We start from the raw sequence: 19825 nt of genomic DNA, 5'->3' as shown, positions 1-19825 counted from the left end.
TAACTAAAAAAAAAAAAAAAAGCCTAACTATTAGTTATTTATAACACATTTAACATAAAAATACCAAAAGCTATATCTTTTCATCTACGCTATGCAAGTAAGCTACAAAAAATAAACCATTCTTAAAACAACTTGCTTCTCCTTTCCAACAAAAGTAGAAGAACAAATTTATGTATAAAATTTTTTAGGGGCAAGGGCAATGTAGGTCCAACGTCAATTCATGGGGGCCAAAGGCCTTATTGGATGGAGGGAGATGGAAAGTAGAGGAGAGAGTCTAGTCTCCTCCATCCAATCAGACCATAAAGTCGTAGTACTGTAATTTTTTCGTTAGTACATTTGGACATGATTTTGGGGTAGCACCAGCTACTAGATCGTTTAAGCTAAATGCATGGTCCAGATATATGTAACAAAACAACACGAGCATAAGAGTATTTTTTGAATGGGTAAAAAAAAAACTAAAATACAGATTTTTCATGTCATTTACATCAGATAGTCGTAACATCAAAACAAAAAACCAAGCAACATCTACACAGGCAATAAATACTGTCCCAGGACTAATTTATGTTGCCTCTAAATGTAGGCCTCAAAAAATTGATTAGCCACTCAGATAATGTCTAAGCCTATGTTGCTTCTACTGGATCAATTATACCAGATCAACAGGGTTAAGATTGGTTGTAGCATTTAATAGAAGCCTTCAAGCACCTTCAAAGATTTTGACACTTATTTGTCAAAAAAGTTAATCAACTCATAACAGACCACGGCACCGCTGGGATGCCATGCTATGAAGTACATACATTAAGATACAACAGTGCTAAAACCTTTTCTACAGATATCTTCCAAACTGTTGATCAGCGTCAGCTTCTAACTGACCTGCCTCTTGACCATTATCAGTGTCAGAGCTTTGCTTTTGATGTTCATCTGGCGTTGGAGTGCCACCTTGGGATATATTGCCAGTAGCTGTCGCATCAACGTCCATTTGTGCTGCTGAGGCTTCAAGATCAGCTCTGATTCCTTCACCATCAACTTCACTTGCAGGTGTAGCAATCTTTGCAAAAAATACAAAAAAATAAAATTATAATATGACGTGTGATTCATCTGAAGCGCGTTTTAATAGAGATACTTCACACTTAATCCTGAGCATAAATGAGCAAAATCCATCAAACCAGGAGATTATTGGCCATCTTTTTACGTTCTGACATCTACAAATTTTTAATTGTCTCTAGAACACTTTTTTTTTTTAATTGTATCTAGAACACCAATTCCAAGTATAAAATTTCCATGTCTTGCTTCTAAATTCATCATCCAAAATATTTTATGCAATATATCTTGATCTCTTACAAAGTTTGCTGAAAATTTTCACATTTTACTTCAATCCCCCCGCCCGCCCAACCCCACACACCCCACTCCCCAGGCCTGCCCCCCCCCCCCCCCCCAAACTGCCATTAAAAATAAAATAAAATAAAATTCTATGTTCAGATGAGAGATTTTGATGGTGTGTGTGCCCAGGCCCCAAGCCCACAATTTCCATGCCAGATATCCAGAGTTCTGTTTTATTAATTCTATGATTGTGAGAACTTTTTTTTCCTGGGGGTTAGGGGGGATTTGAACTCAAGTTCTCCCATAGAGACATCTGGCCAATGCCATTGAGCTACAAAGCTCTTGGCTAATTCAATCATTGTGATTTCTACAATCCATCCTCTCTACGGTACCTATTATCATCTTATAAGTATGCATTTTACATTTCACGTTCATATTCAGCTGGCAAAATGCTTCACCTTTTAGATTGCTACTGCAGAGCTAGATATTTCCAAAGATACCTGATTTTCCTCAGCTTGTGCTGCAGCACCCTTGGATTCGTCCTTCTTAGCACGCTTGGATTTGTCATTTGGTTTTGCTTGGTATTTGGATTGAACATCAGGCGGCAAAAGTTCTAGAGNGAGATGTTGCTCTAGCCTTTGTAGTTGTTTCTTGTTTGAAGATCCCAAATACTCAATTTCCCATTGCATTTCAGGATATATGAAGTAAAGGAGAACACCAGAAAATTAAATGAACTACTGAAATCATGACTTTCAGTAGAAACTCTCTCCCAAATCCATTTATGACACTGACTTTCCAAATACAGTTCACTTCCTGCTCAGGTTGAGATTGCTGCTCAGCTGCGGGACTAGAACTTCAAAGAGCTGCGTTTGGTACTGAAATCTGTGTCTTATATGGTCTGGAAAAACTTGCAATAAAATACAATAATGAGCCTTCAGTGAACCCATAAAGAAAAAAATGTTAAGAAGGCATCGATTGCTCAATAAGCCCTACAATGGTTACATGTGAAAATTACAAACTTTGGCATAATAGCCATTTTTGTGGCGTAGGAAAAATTCAATGCCTTTACTAGATTCTAAGTTAAGATTAAGGATTGTACACTTCACTAGCATTCTCTTATGTGCAACCAAAAACTGCAATCACACTTCCAGCATATCAGCCAACAGCATCTAAATCAACTTCTGCATCAGTCTCTCCATCTATCATTCCAGCCTCAACCTCAGCGTCAGCTTCTAACTGACCTGCCTCTTGACCATTATCAGTGTCAGAGCTTTGCTTTTGATGTTCATCTGGCGTTGGAGTGCCACCTTGGGATATATTGCCAGTAGCTGTCGCATCAACGTCCATTTGTGCTGCTGAGGCTTCAAGATCAGCTCTGATTCCTTCACCATCAACTTCACTTGCAGGTGTAGCAATCTTTGCAAAAAATACAAAAAAATAAAATTATAATATGACGTGTGATTCATCTGAAGCGCGTTTTAATAGAGATACTTCACACTTAATCCTGAGCATAAATGAGCAAAATCCATCAAACCAGGAGATTATTGGCCATCTTTTTACGTTCTGACATCTACAAATTTTTAATTGTCTCTAGAACACTTTTTTTTTTTAATTGTATCTAGAACACCAATTCCAAGTATAAAATTTCCATGTCTTGCTTCTAAATTCATCATCCAAAATATTTTATGCAATAATCGCGGCGATCATTACAAGGCCGCTGAACATCAGGCGGCAAAAGTTCTAGAGGCACAACCCCTTCAATACCATGATCAGTGAACTGCAACCATATGAATCCATATTTACGTGAATTATTTGTGATTTTTTTACCATATAAAAGTAAAAAGGCATAGGTTGTAAAATTAAACATACTCTAGAAAATCCATCCAAGTCCTGTCGAGCCGAAAATCGAAGACCTTTCCAACAATAAACCTGCAGAAGAATATGATAAACCTTTCTGAGAATAAAATACACTTCAATATCAAATTGAAGGCCAGCAGTCAATACTACTAACTATAACTACTTAAAATGCATGCTTTACAGTGCACAGACACAACACAAGACACTGCTATTCTAGAAACATTGTGACACAACACAATGGGGACATGACAATTAATATCTCGATAAAAATATATTTTATTTATATTTTAAATATTTTTAAACATATTTTATGTTTTAGAAACAAGTAATAACAATAAAAATGTTTGAAAAATTATCAATTTTTAAGCAACAATTAATAACAACAACAAAAAAACATTTATATTCATAAATTTTTAGTGTTAATAACCACAGGAACCTTTTTTAATAATAAAAATTTTGTATGTTAAGTTTTCTTAATAAAAGACTTTTCTTTAATAACAATGGAATTTTTCAATAATAATTATCTTTTTGTTAAGTTTTTCTTAATAGCAAACATTAAATTTAAATTAAAAAAAAAAAAAAAAAGGAATCTAAGGCCACACATCTCAAGGAGGTTATAAGAAATAACAGAATTCTGTGTGTTTTAAATTATAAAGCCGGTAAAGAAAAATATTGGTCAAAAGACAAAACACAACAGTCAGTAGAAAACAAAAATCTGAAACTGGGATGAGCTCTGGGCAGTTGTGGTGAGTCGTACCTGTACATGTGCGCGCACAGGAGAGAGAGAGAGAGAGAGAGATGAGATTCAATCAGCAGCCAATATAAGTGCCGATATAAGGCAGGAGAGTTCCAAATGATCGATCAAGAGAGTAGATCAACAGAGTTCAAGAGAGAAGATCTAATCTGATTAAGCGTCAATCAACAGCATTGATTCAATTTGATTGTGCCTAATAATCGAAATCTTTTTTAAAAAAAAATAGTGGTTGTGTCCCAGCCGCATTGCCACTGTGTCTGAGATATAATTTTGCTGGGACATGCATGCAGCCATGTCCCCAACGTGTCCATGTCCTACATGGAAACACCATGGTTTTTGGCATGTCCATGCTTCTTAGATCCAAACACAAGGTAAAACATTTGAAAGGAAAATTACCTTAATTAGCACATCACATGAAATTTGTGGCAATTAATACTGACAAACATAATCTGTATTGAGAGTACAACCATCTTCTGGGTAACATCAACCTAAATTAAATCTGAAGTACTAAGAACCAAATCTCACCCGACTATTTTTGTGGTGATATTCAGCTTCTATTCCAGCTGATGCATCCATCTGCAATTCCAAGAAGAAATAACTTTATTCTGATACTTGACAAAATAAAATTGAGGTTCAGATATGAAGGAGAAAGACTCCTGATAACATAGTAATATGAAAGGGCCAAAGAAAATAGGAAAAATAATTTATCCGTTAAGTTGACTTCAGGAAGCAAGGATCCTTACATCTTCAGCCAAGGGTTTCCAGTATTCCATGATGTGAGGAGTTCGGACACGTTGAGGATCAGTCAAAGCATTCTGGACATGTTAATAAGATCTTAGGCATAAAATAATAGTCCAGAGGTGTTATATTAATGCCATGACATCAAGTACATTGAAAAGAAAAATCTAGATACAATGATAGAAACATATAGCACAAAGCATACAGGACTGGGAGTTAATTTAACTTTTTGACCAAACTGGTAAACTTTGTGTGGTTAGTGTTGCAAAGTTTTTTTTTTTGATTGGTTAGTTACACACACACACACCTAGTGGGTCTTGAACTCATGACCTCACCCTCCACCGAACACTTGCTAGGGGAGGAGATTACAGTTGCAAAGTATGAGTCATTAAGAGTCTTTTATTGCATTAGAGTTACATGATGAACAATATTGCACAATTAACTAATTAATCAGAAGTATAAAACTTAAAGAAGATCAAACTGAGCAAAATTGACCCTGCAATAAAGAGAGAGAGAGAAGAGCAAAAGGCAAAATAAAGCTTGAGGGCTAACTTGACTTTCGTGAGTTGTATGCCTACTGGCTCTTGTAAGTTGTAACATATATCTAGTAGCAGTTTCAAGAACAAAAGCTACTCAAAGTACAACTCTTTCAGTACTCTGTGGGTCCAGTCTGAGCCTAAAGCATTTGGATGTGCTTTGAACAAAAATTCTCCATTCTTCCACTGAAATGTCCCATGTTGAATAGCCAACCATAACTAATCCATTCTCTTAATTTAATCACACTACAAATGTCCATGATCTGCACAGTATCTAGTTAAGAGTTACGCTAACTATTATACTGAGATCCTAGCACTAGCCTAAAGATCTTTTACCCACTATCCTTAAACAAACTCTCCCCTAAGTCCTAATCAGATTCAGACCATGACTTAAGGTACTAGATTTTGACTCACCCTCATATGCACTACTTCCTTGTTTTCCTTGTTGCATCACAGCATCAGAATCCCATTTTATGTCTAGCATCAAATCAGAGCAGGCCATGTTCTCTCATGACTATAAGTGCATAAATTATTACTTTTTATGTTTGGAACACTTAATTCTATTCCGATACATTGTTAAGCCAATTACAGACAGTTGCCTTGTCCAAAATCAAATTTAACCTTTTCTTGCTGACTCTCCTTTCAGTTTCATTTTAAGAATGAAGCTGCACTTCCTTCTCTTTACTTGAAATCAAGAGTAATTAATATTTCCTGGACAATGCTTATGATCTTGGGCAAGCATGTGCAGAGCAAAGCATATCATGGGAGGAAGAGTGGCCAATCTACAAAAAAGGGAGTTATTGAGAGCAAAAGGAGAGAAAATTCAACTAGAAAAATTGATATTGAGGATTTTTTTTTTTTTTGGGGGGGGGGTTGTTGTGGGGTGGAAGGAGGGGGAAGAAAAATGCCAGTCTTAGTACATGGTGGACAAATACCCCAACCATTGAAAATGATATTAACCGCCTAATTGAAAACCTGTTAAGAGCCCACAAAGAGTTCTGAAAACAAAGCAAAGCAAATAAAAGGCGTTCTAGAGTTAAGTGATGAACACTTTCCATGGAAATTATTGTGCTCGGTATGAATGATCCACCCAAATCCCCATATGTAGAGTTTTGTAGCGACCACTTTTTACTTTTAGTGGTAATCAACAAAATATATCAAGAAAAGGTAACTATTGATTGATTAAATCAGTAAAATCAACATATTGCTATTATGAACTAACGTAAGTATTGAGTAAATGAATACACACCGGATTCTGATCTGCCCACTTCCACAACTGAGAGAGTTCTCTATTTCCCAGTCTCCACTTTTGTCTACTGCAGTAATAGAAGTACTCGATTTATTACTAAATCTAGATTGACAAAGCAAACATATTCAATATTTATATATAAATGGCAAACAATGAATAAAAACAAAATTCAGGCCACAAAAAGCTTGGTAAGAATTTAAATTTTTTCAATTTAGGCATGAGGTACAATAATAAAATAATGTCATGCAAACAAAAACATAATGGTGGGTTTGGTTTGCACCATCATAACTTAAGAGGTCACAAGTTCCTAGAAAACCATCCTTTAAAGAGCCACATCAAAACTCAAACATTGTTGGAGATTACTAAAGCCACATCCAAATGCATTCTACACAGTGCCAAACCAGAATCCTTGTTGGACAGGGACAAGAAATGACAACTTCTACTCCCATAATAAAATCCCCAACAAACTGTCTTAATCACCAATCTATTAAAAATCAAAAGAAGATAATTTTTAATAAATTATAAAGTTTGCACAGGTTGTTGTATCATTTAAGAATGAGCAACAGTATGGACAATTAACAAGTTTTTTTTTTTTGATACTTCAACAGTTAGGGGGGAAGGGGGGACTTGAACCCTGGGTGTCTTTGTTGGAAACACTAGAAAGTAAAAACTAGTTTAGCAACAAGGCTCTTTGCAACAAGCTTTTCTATTTTCTAGCCAATGGCCTTAGGCCCCCCACCCCCCTCCCGAGTAAAAGAACTATACCTAGCAAAAAAAGAAATTCCATACTTCTTCTCCACCTTGGCGGTTCATAATATTATTTCAAAACCTATTTATCAACAAAGTATAAAGATTGTAAACATCTGGTTTTGTTCTTGAAATATCATTATTTTTAGCTGATTGGTATCTTTCTGATTTAAAAACAACCCCTGCACAATTCCTCATATTGACCATTGGGGTATGGAAACATGGATTTTGAAGAAAAGATTGATGTTTCTTTCTATCCTCCTAAATATTCCTTGTAAAAACCACTAAAATCTAACAGAATTTGTTATCATAAAAATAAATAAATAAATAAATAAATTGCCATAAAAAGTTATATGCATACCGCTTTTTAGATCCATCTTGTACCGTTTTCTTCTCCAATGGTTGCTTTTCAAATGGTGGGCAACCATCACGTTTCCACCACACCTAAGAGCAAAGAGATTTGAAAAAAATTAAGATATATTGCAAACATAACAATTTCCAAAGAATGTCTTGAGAGAGAGAGAGAGAGAGAGAGAGAGAGAGGAGGGGGGAACTGAAAAGTGTTCTCACCCAATTTTTCTCACGTTCTAAGACATGATCAATTTTACGAAGAAAATCTTTCCCTTTGGGTGGAGTCATTTCAAGCAACTTTTTCACACGCTCTTCACATGATTTTATTTCTTCTTTCTGGAATCAACAAGGAAATGTTGTTAAAGCAAATGTTAAATGTTAAGTATAATGAACACATATTTACACATCTTAAGATGTCAACCTTGATATACAATTCTGAAGTATATACAGGAGAATAGTATAAAAAGCAGGATGTTGATGTACACAAACAATAAAACTTCTTTTCCTGATAAGTAATAACCAAATTTTATTAGGAAAAAAAAAGGAGAGACCTTATCAAAGCAGTAGAACTTACCATGCTTTCAGATGGCAAATCTTTCTCGTTCTTTCCTGGGGCCTATAAGCAAATAAGAGCTGTTTAGTCACCCACTACACAGTTATTGAACCAAAGAAGGCCCCTATAACAATTTAAATTTAAACCTCCAGATAATCATTACCTTCAAATAATCAAATATTATAAGGCACTGCACAAGAACGTGGCGTCGAAAACTTGGATCCTTCAACTGTGTCCCAAAATATATTTATGTGAATAAAGGGTTTTAAAATCAAGATTCAAGCTATTCTCCCAAAAGCCACAACTACATAGTTTTAATCTGCTTCATTATAGAAAACTTCTAAACACTGCTTACTTCTAAACCCATTAGTTTACTGCTAGTAAGATATTTTATGCTGAAATTTGCTGACTCTTCCTCCAAATTATTAGCATCCCCCTCTTCATCACTTAATGGTTGAGCTTCAAAGGTATTCAAAACAATCTATACATCTCAAAATTCAAGGAAAAAAAAATTGAGGTCAATAATGAAGTAGGAAAAACTAACAAAAAACCAAGATCGACAGAAAACCTATTGACAGATGAAAGTTTTACCATTAAACTGGATGTAAATTTCTGCCACTTAGCAGAAGCAAGAGTTAGAGAAGCGGGGTTGCAAAAGTGTTCCTGAAAAAAAACAGACACCCATAAGAAAATTTATATGAAGCATGAAAACGTCACATATCTCATCTAACTAAGGTAATTGAAACAATTCTGAACTCAGTTTGTGAATCTCTATGTCAAACTAAAAACGTTTCAATTAGAGGTAATCAAACAAGCAGATTCTAACAACTCTGACATATGGACTCATGGAGCCATGAATACTACATGCAGCATGATTAATAGAAGTGGCAAGTAATTGCTAATAAACCACTTGTACTTTTAAGTTTGTGATTTGTTATCACAAAAGAGTACTTCTGGCATTATTCCATATGCATTAGGTTCAGAGACTACTCAATAGCAAGGAAGCAATTTACATGGCAGAAATAAACTCTTTTCTTTCACTAACTATGCATCCAAATGGGAAGATTTACCTGTAAACTCCAAAAGGTCTTATAAAAGTTAAAATCAATAGAAATCCCTGGAAAAGTAAGGAGATTAATTAGTGTATATGCTCAAGCAAGAAACCTGTACAGAATAAATACAACTTAAGAAGACTGACATTGAAGTAAGCCAAAATATTGTTTAGCAAGTACATACCATCAGGAGGGTCTTTCTCATACTTTGTTTCATTTGATGTGTTAAAAACTCCTTTAATATTCACAGCTGCAAGAATTAAATGACATCAACAAAATGTCACAAGGCGAGAAACTTTGTAAAGGTGAGAAACTTTGTAATAAAGTGAAAATCAGGGTTTGAGTACCTGAGCGTTCAGACAAAGGAAAAAAATGTGCCAGAAACATGAGAATTCGTCCACAAAACACCACATCATTTGCCTACAAATTTAAATACAAAAAGGTTAAAAAGAAAGGGTCAGATTCACATTTCTCAATTGAAGTTCTTTGTCAATATGAAGATAGATCAACCAGATCCAGATTCCAGAATAATGGTGTCCAAAAAGTTTAGTTTCCAGTAAAACAATTAAGAAAGATGTTGAATAAAATAATTTTTTTAAATTAAAAGTTGTCAAAATAATAACATCTCTATATTTTTGTTATTAAACATGTATATTTACCCAACAGAAACACAGATTATGGCTTTTGCTTGGTTGGTAACTCTTAGGATGGTTCATACAAACAACTTGTCTCAAAATAGATTAAAAAGATGCTTCCACTTATATTAAATCTGTGAAAGGTCTAATAAGTAGTAGGACTATCTTTCACCCATCACTCTGCACTTCTATTTACTTGCTAAAGGGAAGTTGATCATTGATGGCGGCACTTCAAGTCAGCTATACCAACTAGCAATGAGATTATCTTGTGAGGCCACCTTTAATGTGTTGTCTTCCCCTGTTGGCTTGGAAGATTGTTTTAAGGAAGAAATTCTAAATCTAACTGGGAATCACTTGTTCTGTGGTGCAAAAACAAATACTGATATAGAAGTAAATCTGTTGGCTAAAAGGAGGCTCAATCTTAGAGAACCTTGACCCATTGCGAGTCTTTCCTTTTTCCATCTTGGAAATATGAATCATGATAATACAAAGAGGATTGCACTATCATGGGGTATACCAACATACATCATATTAATTTCTGTAGAAATGGTCTGTAGATTAGTAAGGCTTGTATTTGCAAGAGAATGGTAAGTTCTTATCAAAGTGCAAAACTACTTAACAGTGGGATTCACTGCAAATGCTAGCTTGGTTGTTATTGCTGAAATTACTGTCTACTTCTTCACATCCATTGTACACCGCAAAGTAGATTGAGGACATTTGGTAAATATCTTACAAAAATTACTTTCCAAATTTATCACATCTTAAATCTAGTTAAGCTCTTCTGTTGCAATTAATGAAACTTTGCTAAATTTTATCAGGACTAAAGATTTTAGGTTAGGCCAAATATGTTAATCACTTATAAGATCACTTCAGTTGTAACTTTGTTAAGAAAATTCACTAACCACTTCCAATATTGGAACAAATCACAATATTAAGGCAAAAACAAAAATATGAAAATTGAATGAGTAAGGGGGGAAAAAAGAAAGAAAGGAAAACAACAATGATAATGGTTCTCTATACAACCTTTGATAGACGACGAAGAAGTTGATTGCATGTTCTTAACATCACAAGTTTCCCACGCGCAAAAAGCTCTTGCTGTATGTAATGCAGCCAAAGATTTTAAAAACTAGGTAAGGATTGCAGTGATTAATGAGTCCAATAAATCAAGAGGAAAATAAATAAATATAAAAATTCTTATAATTCAGTTACCTTCCCTAAAATATCTTGTTTACTCTCTATATAACCAAAAATATCCTTGCAGTTTCTCATCGTAGACATTTCTGTCAAGTCTTCCAACAGTTGAAATATCATGCCACCTTCAACATGTTCTCTCTCACAAAGATATAGCACAATGTCTGACCCAAAAAGAAACATTAGAGCGTGTAACTAATAGATTTTTAAAATTTTAACGATTATATTAATTATGTACCTAAAGCAAGTAAAAGCTGTATCAAAATGTCAAAAGACACACCCCAAAAAAGTCAGAACATAGATATAAATTATTATATATTTTCAAGACCTATGGAAGTCCACCCTAAGAAGCCTTCAAATTAAAATATACCAAAACACTAACCCCAGCATGCTGGGTGGCTGACTACCCTCCAGAAAGATATACAACAATTACAAAGCCTTAGTCCCAAATTTTTGGGGTCAGCTACAAATCCTCGACAGATTGGTTAGGGTTGGTCATATTTGTAATTTTCAAACATTTTTCCTAAAGTATTTTTATAAACAAACACCACACAGCCCATTTAAACACCATACTACCATACTTCTTCTCCACCAGCCTTTGCCATGAGGCATCTTGTTCTATGGCAAACCACCATAGCCATTTCCCCAAAAAAAGCTTGATATTAACAGATTTCTAAAGTCCAAAGACTCCAAACCAAAGGTAATGGTAAACCAATCTAATTGAAGCATAACCACAGCGCATATAGGCATGCACAGTGGCACACATATAAGCTGTTGGTCCCTAAGGCAGTTAGCCTGATCTTCACGTCAAACAAATACTTAATTGACCATGTAACTGAGTTGCTTTTATTCATGGAACATTTTCAATCTGAATATAGATTACTAAACATGTACATCAACAACGAAATCCATATATGAAAAGAAAATCCAATTTTTATGTTGACATTGTCAAAATGAAATTTTGGAAGTACGTAACCACGCAGCAGTGCAAGTTGAAAGGAAAGAAACTAAATGGTGCTCTCAGATATTATATTTTCAAATTTTCAAAATCCATTGGGACTAACTTCCCAACAGGAAATACTTGAATCTGAATGTTAACAGAAAGATTTTTCAAGTGGAGATTCACAACAAAACACAAAAGTATTCAATTCAAGAATCAATTAAGGAAATAGTATTATGTAAGATCTATTCCAATATTACATTTTCAGAAATAGCCTAAAAGAAACATATAAATAAATAATGATTTCTGAACATAATAAAGTAAAAATAGTGTTAAAATTACAACTAAATCTAAATAAAAACCTCTGACTAAACCATAATTTTAGTCATGGTCATCTTCTATGCCACTGGCACATCAGCAAGTGAATTTTCTCCCTAAGATTGATTTATACACTGAATTTGAACTTTTTTTCTACATTTTTCTGAAAATTTCAATCAGAAAATCAAGTTTCCAATTGTCCCTTGCTATCCTTGATCTCAAGACATGATTCCTTGCAGAAAACTCATGAATAACGCAGATTTTCAAAAAGGTCTATTTCTTTTAAAAAGCTGAGGTCTGAGAATCAGAAACAGCTTATTAAAAACCTAATATAAACTTTTAGCAAGGGGGAACTTGTACAGACCAAGAAGACGAGGAATATGACCCTGGCTAGTTTCACCATCATCAATCAATTGCCCATACTGCATTATTTGCTCCTCTGACTGTACTGCAGATGACTGCACAAAATAAAGAAAACTAAATTTTTTTTTTTTTGATAGGTAACGTAAAATATTATTAAAAAAGTAGCCAACCCGAGTACATTGGTTATGTACTATGAAGGCAAAAATCAGGAACCAAAATTACAATGATCAAGTAGAACAGGAAGGGAAAAACAAGAAAAATGAGACAAAGCCACACTCCATTCAAGGAGAGTTGGCAAGAAAAAAGACTTAATCTCTAGCATAGAACATTCACATCCCTCAAAACTTCTAGCATTCCTTTCATGCCAAACACACCACATCACGCCAAGAAAACTTAATTCAATCACATACAAAATTTAGTTAATAATATCAGTGAACTACGATAGGACAATACATGCCCCAGCTCTGGAGAAAGTTGCTACTTTTTTTGTGTGGGTTTTTGCTCCGTTAACCAAAGTTTAAGAAAAATTCTCAGAAACATACTTTAAACACAATGAACACAGCATATTAACCAAATTTAATTTTGAGAAAATTGAAGTCTCTCAAATTTTATGTTAGTTTCAAAATTAAGTCCTTCATAAAAAAATGTGCAAGCAACAAGCAATGAGATCAACTAATTGTAAATGTTTCCTGAATCAAATATACAAGCAAACATTGGTTTTTTTCTTCTTCTTTTTTAACAACATCTGCATCTTTTCTATAACCAAATTTGAAAAAAGAACAAAAAAATACAGGAGAACATTTAAAAAGAACCTAAAGAAGTACCCAAATAAGTAGATGATGGAAGCAATACAAGCAGAACTTTTTTTCAATAAGTAATAAATTTCATTAGAAATGCACTATCCTAATACATGGAGTATATAGAAAGGAATAACTAGAAAGAAAGAATCAATACAAGCAGATCTGCCGCAAGTTTGTTGTCTTGTGAAAGGACATAATGAATTGGCTTAGTAAATTATTGCCAATGAAGTGACTATGGATACATCGAAAATTAGGGGCTTCCGTCCCTCAATACCCAAAAAGCAGAAAATTAGCAGGAGTAACATACAGAAAATCAAGCATATTCAGGAAGAAATAATTATAAACAATATATTGTCATGATTTTCTTCAAGAACAACTAAATGTACCCATTCTTAACAGGATGTAAAAACAATAAAAGCCCAACTAAATCTTATAAATACATAAAAAAATATGGATAAAATACAGTGCACAAGTACAACCACATGCATGATTGAAATCTTGAACAAGCACAAAAGAGTAACCTACCACCAATTCCTGAAGCAACGTCCGAAGAATGTTTTCTAATAATTGATTCTCATCTTGGGCTAGTTTTGTTTGTTTCTGTCAAAGAAAAAAACAGAAACCAAATCACCTATCAAGCCTAAAGAAAAGAAAAGGGGAAAAAAAAATAAAACAACAACGAAGAGCTTAACATTATAAGCACGCAAACCATTGATAGACTAGTTGTGTTTCATGATCACGGCATATGAAAAATTGAAGAGCAATAGTTAAATGTTAGCTTGGTAAGAAACTGATCTGATCAGAAATCGTACCAAGGATCAAGTATTGATCCCGGTTAAAACATGGATCATTCATCTGGGAGACACAATAGAACGACCCCATATAAAGGTTTGAGCTTTTTATTTGTCATTTATTTTTTCTTATTTATAAGTAAAGCTCGTTAGAAGGTTTGCACACACTACCTTTTTCACGCACTCCAAATGCTCAAATCCACTAGGGTAGAGCTCAAAGCTTACCTTGGAAATTTAGAGCCAAATAAAAAAAAAGGCCATTAAATCAATCATTTGAAGTTAGAGAGTAGAGAAACCACAAGACATAAAAGTAAAACTTAATTAATTCTATCCAAAGCCATACTCGCTGAAGATACAACACCCATCAAATCATAATTCCCTCCCAAATGCCATTATATCGTTCAATTTTACCAATGATAACAACAAAGGTAATTGATGTTTGTTTAAATAACCATAGTCACACCAAATATAAACAGAAACAAAGCAGATCCATGTTGATTGTCCTATACAAGGGAAGTTGATATTTGAATCATGAGTAAAGAGGGATATGTGTGAATTACCTGAGGTTTTATAACTTCCTGAACTGTCTGTAGTGCAAAGGCTTGAGGTGGCCCAGGCTGTAGTATCGCTCTCTTGAACACTTCCTGAGAATAATAAACAACACATGCCATAATACTAACATTAATACCATAATAACCCCTATGTGGTTTCCCTAATAAACATGAAAACGGCTCAAAGTTTTGAGTTCAACAAATTTTTCTTTTTTTTTGTTAAGTAAAATTTTTTTTATTCAAAGTCATAAAATGGAGTCCCCAAAGTATACAAGAAGTATACAGTAGGGTACCAAAACAATCAAATACACAAGTTACAAGCATCCATCAAATCATAAATTGAAAAAATAGAATGGCTTCCTGCAATTGACATCCAATTCTATAGTGTTTTAAAAAAGAAAAGTTTTAAGTTGGCTATTGTCCTTTTGGAATCTTCAAAACACTGGTTGTTTCTTTTTTTTTTTTTGATAAGTAAAAATTTTATTGATCTCAAAAAATGGAACACCCTAGTACACAAGGAGTGTACAAGGGAACAAACAATCAAGAACAAAAATTACAAGAATCTAAGAAATCAAGAAAGGATGAATAGGATTGGTTCCGCAAAGCAGCCAACCAATCCATTAAAGTGCTAAAGAAAAATAGCTTCAAGTCTGATGTGGATCTCTTCTTATCTTCAAAGCACCGACTATTTCTCTCCCTCCAAAGGCACCACAATAAGCAATGGGGAACCATAAGCCATATAGACCCATTGCGATGACGGCCAAAACTGCCTTGCCAACATGCTAGAAGCCCCACTACAGATTGCGGCATAACCCATCTCACTCCAAACAACCCGAACACCATAGCCCACATATCCATTGCAACCGGACAATGCAGAAAAAGATGATCAACCGATTCCCCATTACACTTGCACATGTAGCACCAGTCTAATATCCAAACCTTCCTTCTTCGTAAATTGTCAATCGTTAAGCATTTCCCTAAAGCAACAGTCCAAACAAAGAAAGCTACTCGAGAAGGGATCTTCTGCTTCCAAATGCTTTTCCAAGGAAAACAATAGTCATTAGAGCCCATTAAGAGATTGTAATAATCCCTAACCGTGAAGCCCTTCTCTCTATTAGATTTCTAGCACATCTTATCCTCACCAAGCCCTCTAACCGATGCACCATATATGGTATCCATGAAACTATCTAGTGCCTCAAGTTCCCGGGCATGTACAGCCCTAAAGAAACTTACATCCCAAAACAGGATTCCGTTATCAAACTTCATAACCTCAGCCACACTAACCGCTTGATCTCGGCAAAATCTAAACAATTCAGGATAGCTGACTACAAGAGATGTTTCTCCACACCAACGGTCTTGCCAAAATTTCACCCTAGACCCATCCCCAATATCATATAGAATGTGGCGAGAGAAAGTAGGCCATCCCCAACTAATATTTTTCCACAAGCCAACACCATATGGACCATTAGTAGGCCTAGTACACCAACTACCCCATTCACAACCATATTTCACGGCTATCACTTGCCTCCAGAGGGCAGCCCTCTCCATCCCAAATCTCCATAGCCACTTCCCAAGCAAAGCTTCATTAAAAAGTCTTACCTTTCTTAACCCCAAACCACCCGAAGCAATGGGAGTGCAAACAGTAGCCCATTTAACCAAATGGAATTTTGGTTCATCACCAATGCCACCCCATAAGAAATCCCTCTGAAGTTTCTCAATTTTGTTAGCCACAGAAACAGGAATAGGAAATAAAGATAGAAAATAAGTGGGTAAATTAGATAGAGTGCTTTTAATTAAAGTGACTCTACCTCCCTTGGATAAGTATAAACGTTTCCATCCTGCTAATCTCCGTTCTATCTTCTCCAGAATTGGGTTCCAAATTGCCTTATCCTTGCATTTAGCTCCCAAAGGAAGGCCTAAATATTTCATAGGAAGGGTACCTTGTTTACAACCAAGGACATTCAAAAATAAGTCGAGATTGTGCACCATACCAACAGGAACCAGCTCTGACTTACCCAAATTTATCTTCAAACCAGAAACCGCCTCAAACCAAATGAGAATCATACGAAGAAACAAAACCTGATCCAAATCAGCATCACAGAAAATTAGAGTGTCGTCCGCAAAAAGCAGATGTGACACCTCCAAAGATCTTCCCTCTAAATGACCTACACCATAGCCTGACATGTGACCATCATGGACAGCTTTATCCAACATTCTCCCAAGGGCGTCCATCACCAAGACAAACAACAAGGGGGACAATGGGTCACCTTGTCTTAACCCCCTGGAGCTTTCAAAAAACCCACAAGGGGTGCCATTCCCAATGACGCATGAAAAATTGGGGGAATTTATCTACGTGTACTTTTGGTAGGTTAAGATTTAGAAGGATCTGTGCATCTAGGGTTTAGAGTTGTACAAGAAAGGATTAAGGCACAAAATTGGCTAGATTTTGATGTGCCTTTTATGGCTATTTGACAGGGAAAGTACGTGCCAGGGTTTTATGGTTTTGATAGGTAGAGGAAGGGCTTAAATTTGGATTTAAAGGAAGAAGGAATAAAGAGAAATTTATAATGTTGAATGGGTTGTATGAACAGTACCCATAAATACAACAAGAAAGAGAAGAAAAATAGAAGAAAAAGCGAGGAAAAAGAACAACTAAGGCCAACATGCCTCAACATTCATACACTACATTCTTTATTAATCAACTTCATCTACACACACACACACACATATATAAGGACTCTTTCTTGTACTAGTAGTATTAAGACTCCTAGTTTGACTAGTAAACTAAAATCCTAAAAAGGAAATAATTAATTAAAAAAAAAAAAAAAAAAAAATAAAAAGCAGATGTGACACCTCCAAAGATCTTCCCTCTAAATGACCTACACCATAGCCTGACATGTGACCATCATGGACAGCTTTATCCAACATTCTCCCAAGGGCGTCCATCACCAAGACAAACAACAAGGGGGACAATGGGTCACCTTGTCTTAACCCCCTGGAGCTTTCAAAAAACCCACAAGGGGTGCCATTTATCAAGATAGAGAAACGAACTGTAGATATACAAAAGAAAATCCATTTCCTCCATTTAGCAGAGAACCCACTCCGTTCTAATAACTGCATAAGAAAGCCCCAATTGACATGATCAAAAGCCTTCTCAACATCTAATTTGCAAAGTATCCCTGGCAAACCAGTTTTCACTCTACTGTCAAGACATTCGTTAGCAATAAGCACAGGGTCAAGAATCTGCCTGTTCCTCACACACCACATCAAACAATGAGGGACAGCCATCCAGATAACACCATTACGATGATGAGCAAATTTTCCTTGCCAACATGCAAGGAGCTAAAGCACAGTCTTTGGCAATACCCAGTATATACCAAACAAGGTGAACACCATAGACCACAACTCAAAAATAATAGGACAATGTAATAAAGGATGATCTACCGATTCTCCATTACTTTTGCACATACAACACCAATCTAGAATCAACACCTTTCTCTTACGTAAATTATCAATAGTCAAAATAGTTCCCAAAGCTGCAATCCAAACAAAAATGCGACTTTGGAAGCAACCTTTTGCTTCCAAGTACTTCTCTAAGAGAAGGACTGAGTACATACACCCAACAAGGCCTGATAATAACTGCTCACCTCAAAGCCCCTACTCTTAGCAGGCGCCCAACACATCTTATCCTCACCAATACCCCCTAAAACACTTAACCCACGTAGTACTGTTTCATGTGCAAACCGTTAAACATCTGTAAGAATAAACAGTGAGCTGCACATATGATGACATGTGCCCATTCATATAAAACAGAACCACACAGGGTCTTCTGTTACACTCAAAACCCCCAGAAGGGTTTTACTGTTTACACAACTAACTTTATCACAAGGGTTTAGGTGTTAACACTCAAAACCTCAAATTGGGTTGTGTTTTTCCCAGGATATTGTGGTAATGGAAGTCTTAAACAATACACTGATGAAAATTTTACAAATTGTTAAGAACTAGGCCAAGCCCATGTATGAAATTTGGGGAAATAATAAAAATCAAATGGTAAACCAAAAACAACTCAAGGAAAAAAAAAAAAAAGTTGGTATGAAATTTCAACCAAGGCGAAGGGTTGAAGTGGCTAACGACAAAAAAAGAAGGGCTTACCATGTTGGTTGTTGAAAGCAATGAACACTCCAATCTGGAATCGACGGGAGGAATAGCAGAGAGGCAGACAGAAAGAAGAGCATTACTCATACAGTTGAGCTGTAGAGCACCTTGGGTAACCGATGGTTCCGGCCCGACCCAATATCTGTGCCCGAATCAGTCAGTTTCGGCCCATAAGGCCCTAAATTCAGTGACCCAATATCGGATTTGAGCCAACTCCAAACAAACCTTTTTTTAAAATTTCCTTTTCTTTTTTTTTAAGTTCTTTTTTATATTTTTATCATTCTCTTTCTTTATTGGCTTTTGTTGACGAGGCAACTGAAGAAGTTTCAAAAGGGTCCTTCTTATGTTGCAAATAGCAAAAATTTAATAAATAAAACTCAACTAGACATTTAAAGTAGCTCGACACCTTATAAAAATGAGGATAAAAGTATTAGGTACACTTAGAAGAACTACATATTATCATTCAAATTTCTAAGCATAATAGCACATCACCCTTTATATTATGGATTTTACCCTGAAGTTTTAGAATTTAGATTTTACCTTTTAAATTTTGGAGATATTTGAATTTTACATCCTAAAATTTTAGAATTTGAATTTTTCACCCTGAAGTTCTATTTTATTTGCATCAACAGCTTTTCTATTCATATTTTTCGTTAAATACCACATAAACTTGTCACATATGTTTAGTTTATCTAGGCCCTTTTGAATATATACCACTGTAAGTTTCTTTAAAAAATCTTTTCATCTCTTCTTTTGTGTGTGTTAAAAATACTTATTATTCTTAAAAAAAAAAAATTTATCCAATAAAATAATGCCACGTCCTTTTTGTAGCGTAAAAAAAATTAAATAATTAAAAAATGCATGGCATAATAAAAATAACGTGGCATCATTTTATTGGATGAACTAAACACGTGTAGCAAGTTTATA

The 19825-nt window shown here is 35.1% G+C and overlaps 1 protein-coding gene across 1 annotated transcript; it reads right to left on the bottom strand.

Annotated features, from left to right (window-relative positions):
- Positions 1 to 823: 823 nt before the first annotated feature.
- On the bottom strand, positions 824 to 19047 carry LOC112017192 (THO complex subunit 1). Its single transcript, XM_065770633.1, has 23 exons — positions 18896 to 19047; positions 14753 to 14836; positions 14364 to 14417; positions 13927 to 14001; positions 12603 to 12696; positions 10999 to 11144; positions 10813 to 10884; positions 9502 to 9574; positions 9339 to 9404; positions 9173 to 9219; positions 8694 to 8765; positions 8458 to 8583; positions 8266 to 8331; positions 8124 to 8165; positions 7769 to 7885; positions 7560 to 7642; positions 6452 to 6518; positions 4672 to 4743; positions 4454 to 4504; positions 3187 to 3246; positions 3046 to 3094; positions 1818 to 1918; positions 824 to 1045 (listed from the first exon to the last, which is right to left on the bottom strand). The coding sequence occupies exons 1-23, from the start codon at positions 18983 to 18985 to the stop codon at positions 824 to 826; spliced, it is 1929 nt and encodes a 642-aa protein (XP_065626705.1). The 5' UTR covers positions 18986 to 19047.
- Between the last annotated feature and the right edge of the window lie 778 nt (positions 19048 to 19825).

This window comes from Quercus suber, unplaced genomic scaffold (genome assembly GCF_002906115.3).
Source record: "Quercus suber isolate HL8 unplaced genomic scaffold, Cork oak 2.0 scaffold_33, whole genome shotgun sequence".
NCBI lineage: Eukaryota > Viridiplantae > Streptophyta > Magnoliopsida > Fagales > Fagaceae > Quercus > Quercus suber.
Note: the sequence above shows the minus strand (reverse complement) of the source record. Positions and strands in the feature narration are given on the sequence as shown.

Coding starts and splice junctions, on each gene's coding strand:
- LOC112017192 (XM_065770633.1), bottom strand. CDS start 18,985: ATGAGTAATGCTCTTCTTTCTGTCTGCCTCTCTGCTATTCCTCCCGTC. Junction 8,766..9,172: donor AGACCTTTTGGAGTTTACAG/GTAAATCTTCCC, acceptor GTTTTTTTTCAG/GAACACTTTTGCAACCCCGC. Junction 3,095..3,186: donor ACTTGGATGGATTTTCTAGA/GTATGTTTAATT, acceptor ATATGGTTGCAG/TTCACTGATCATGGTATTGA.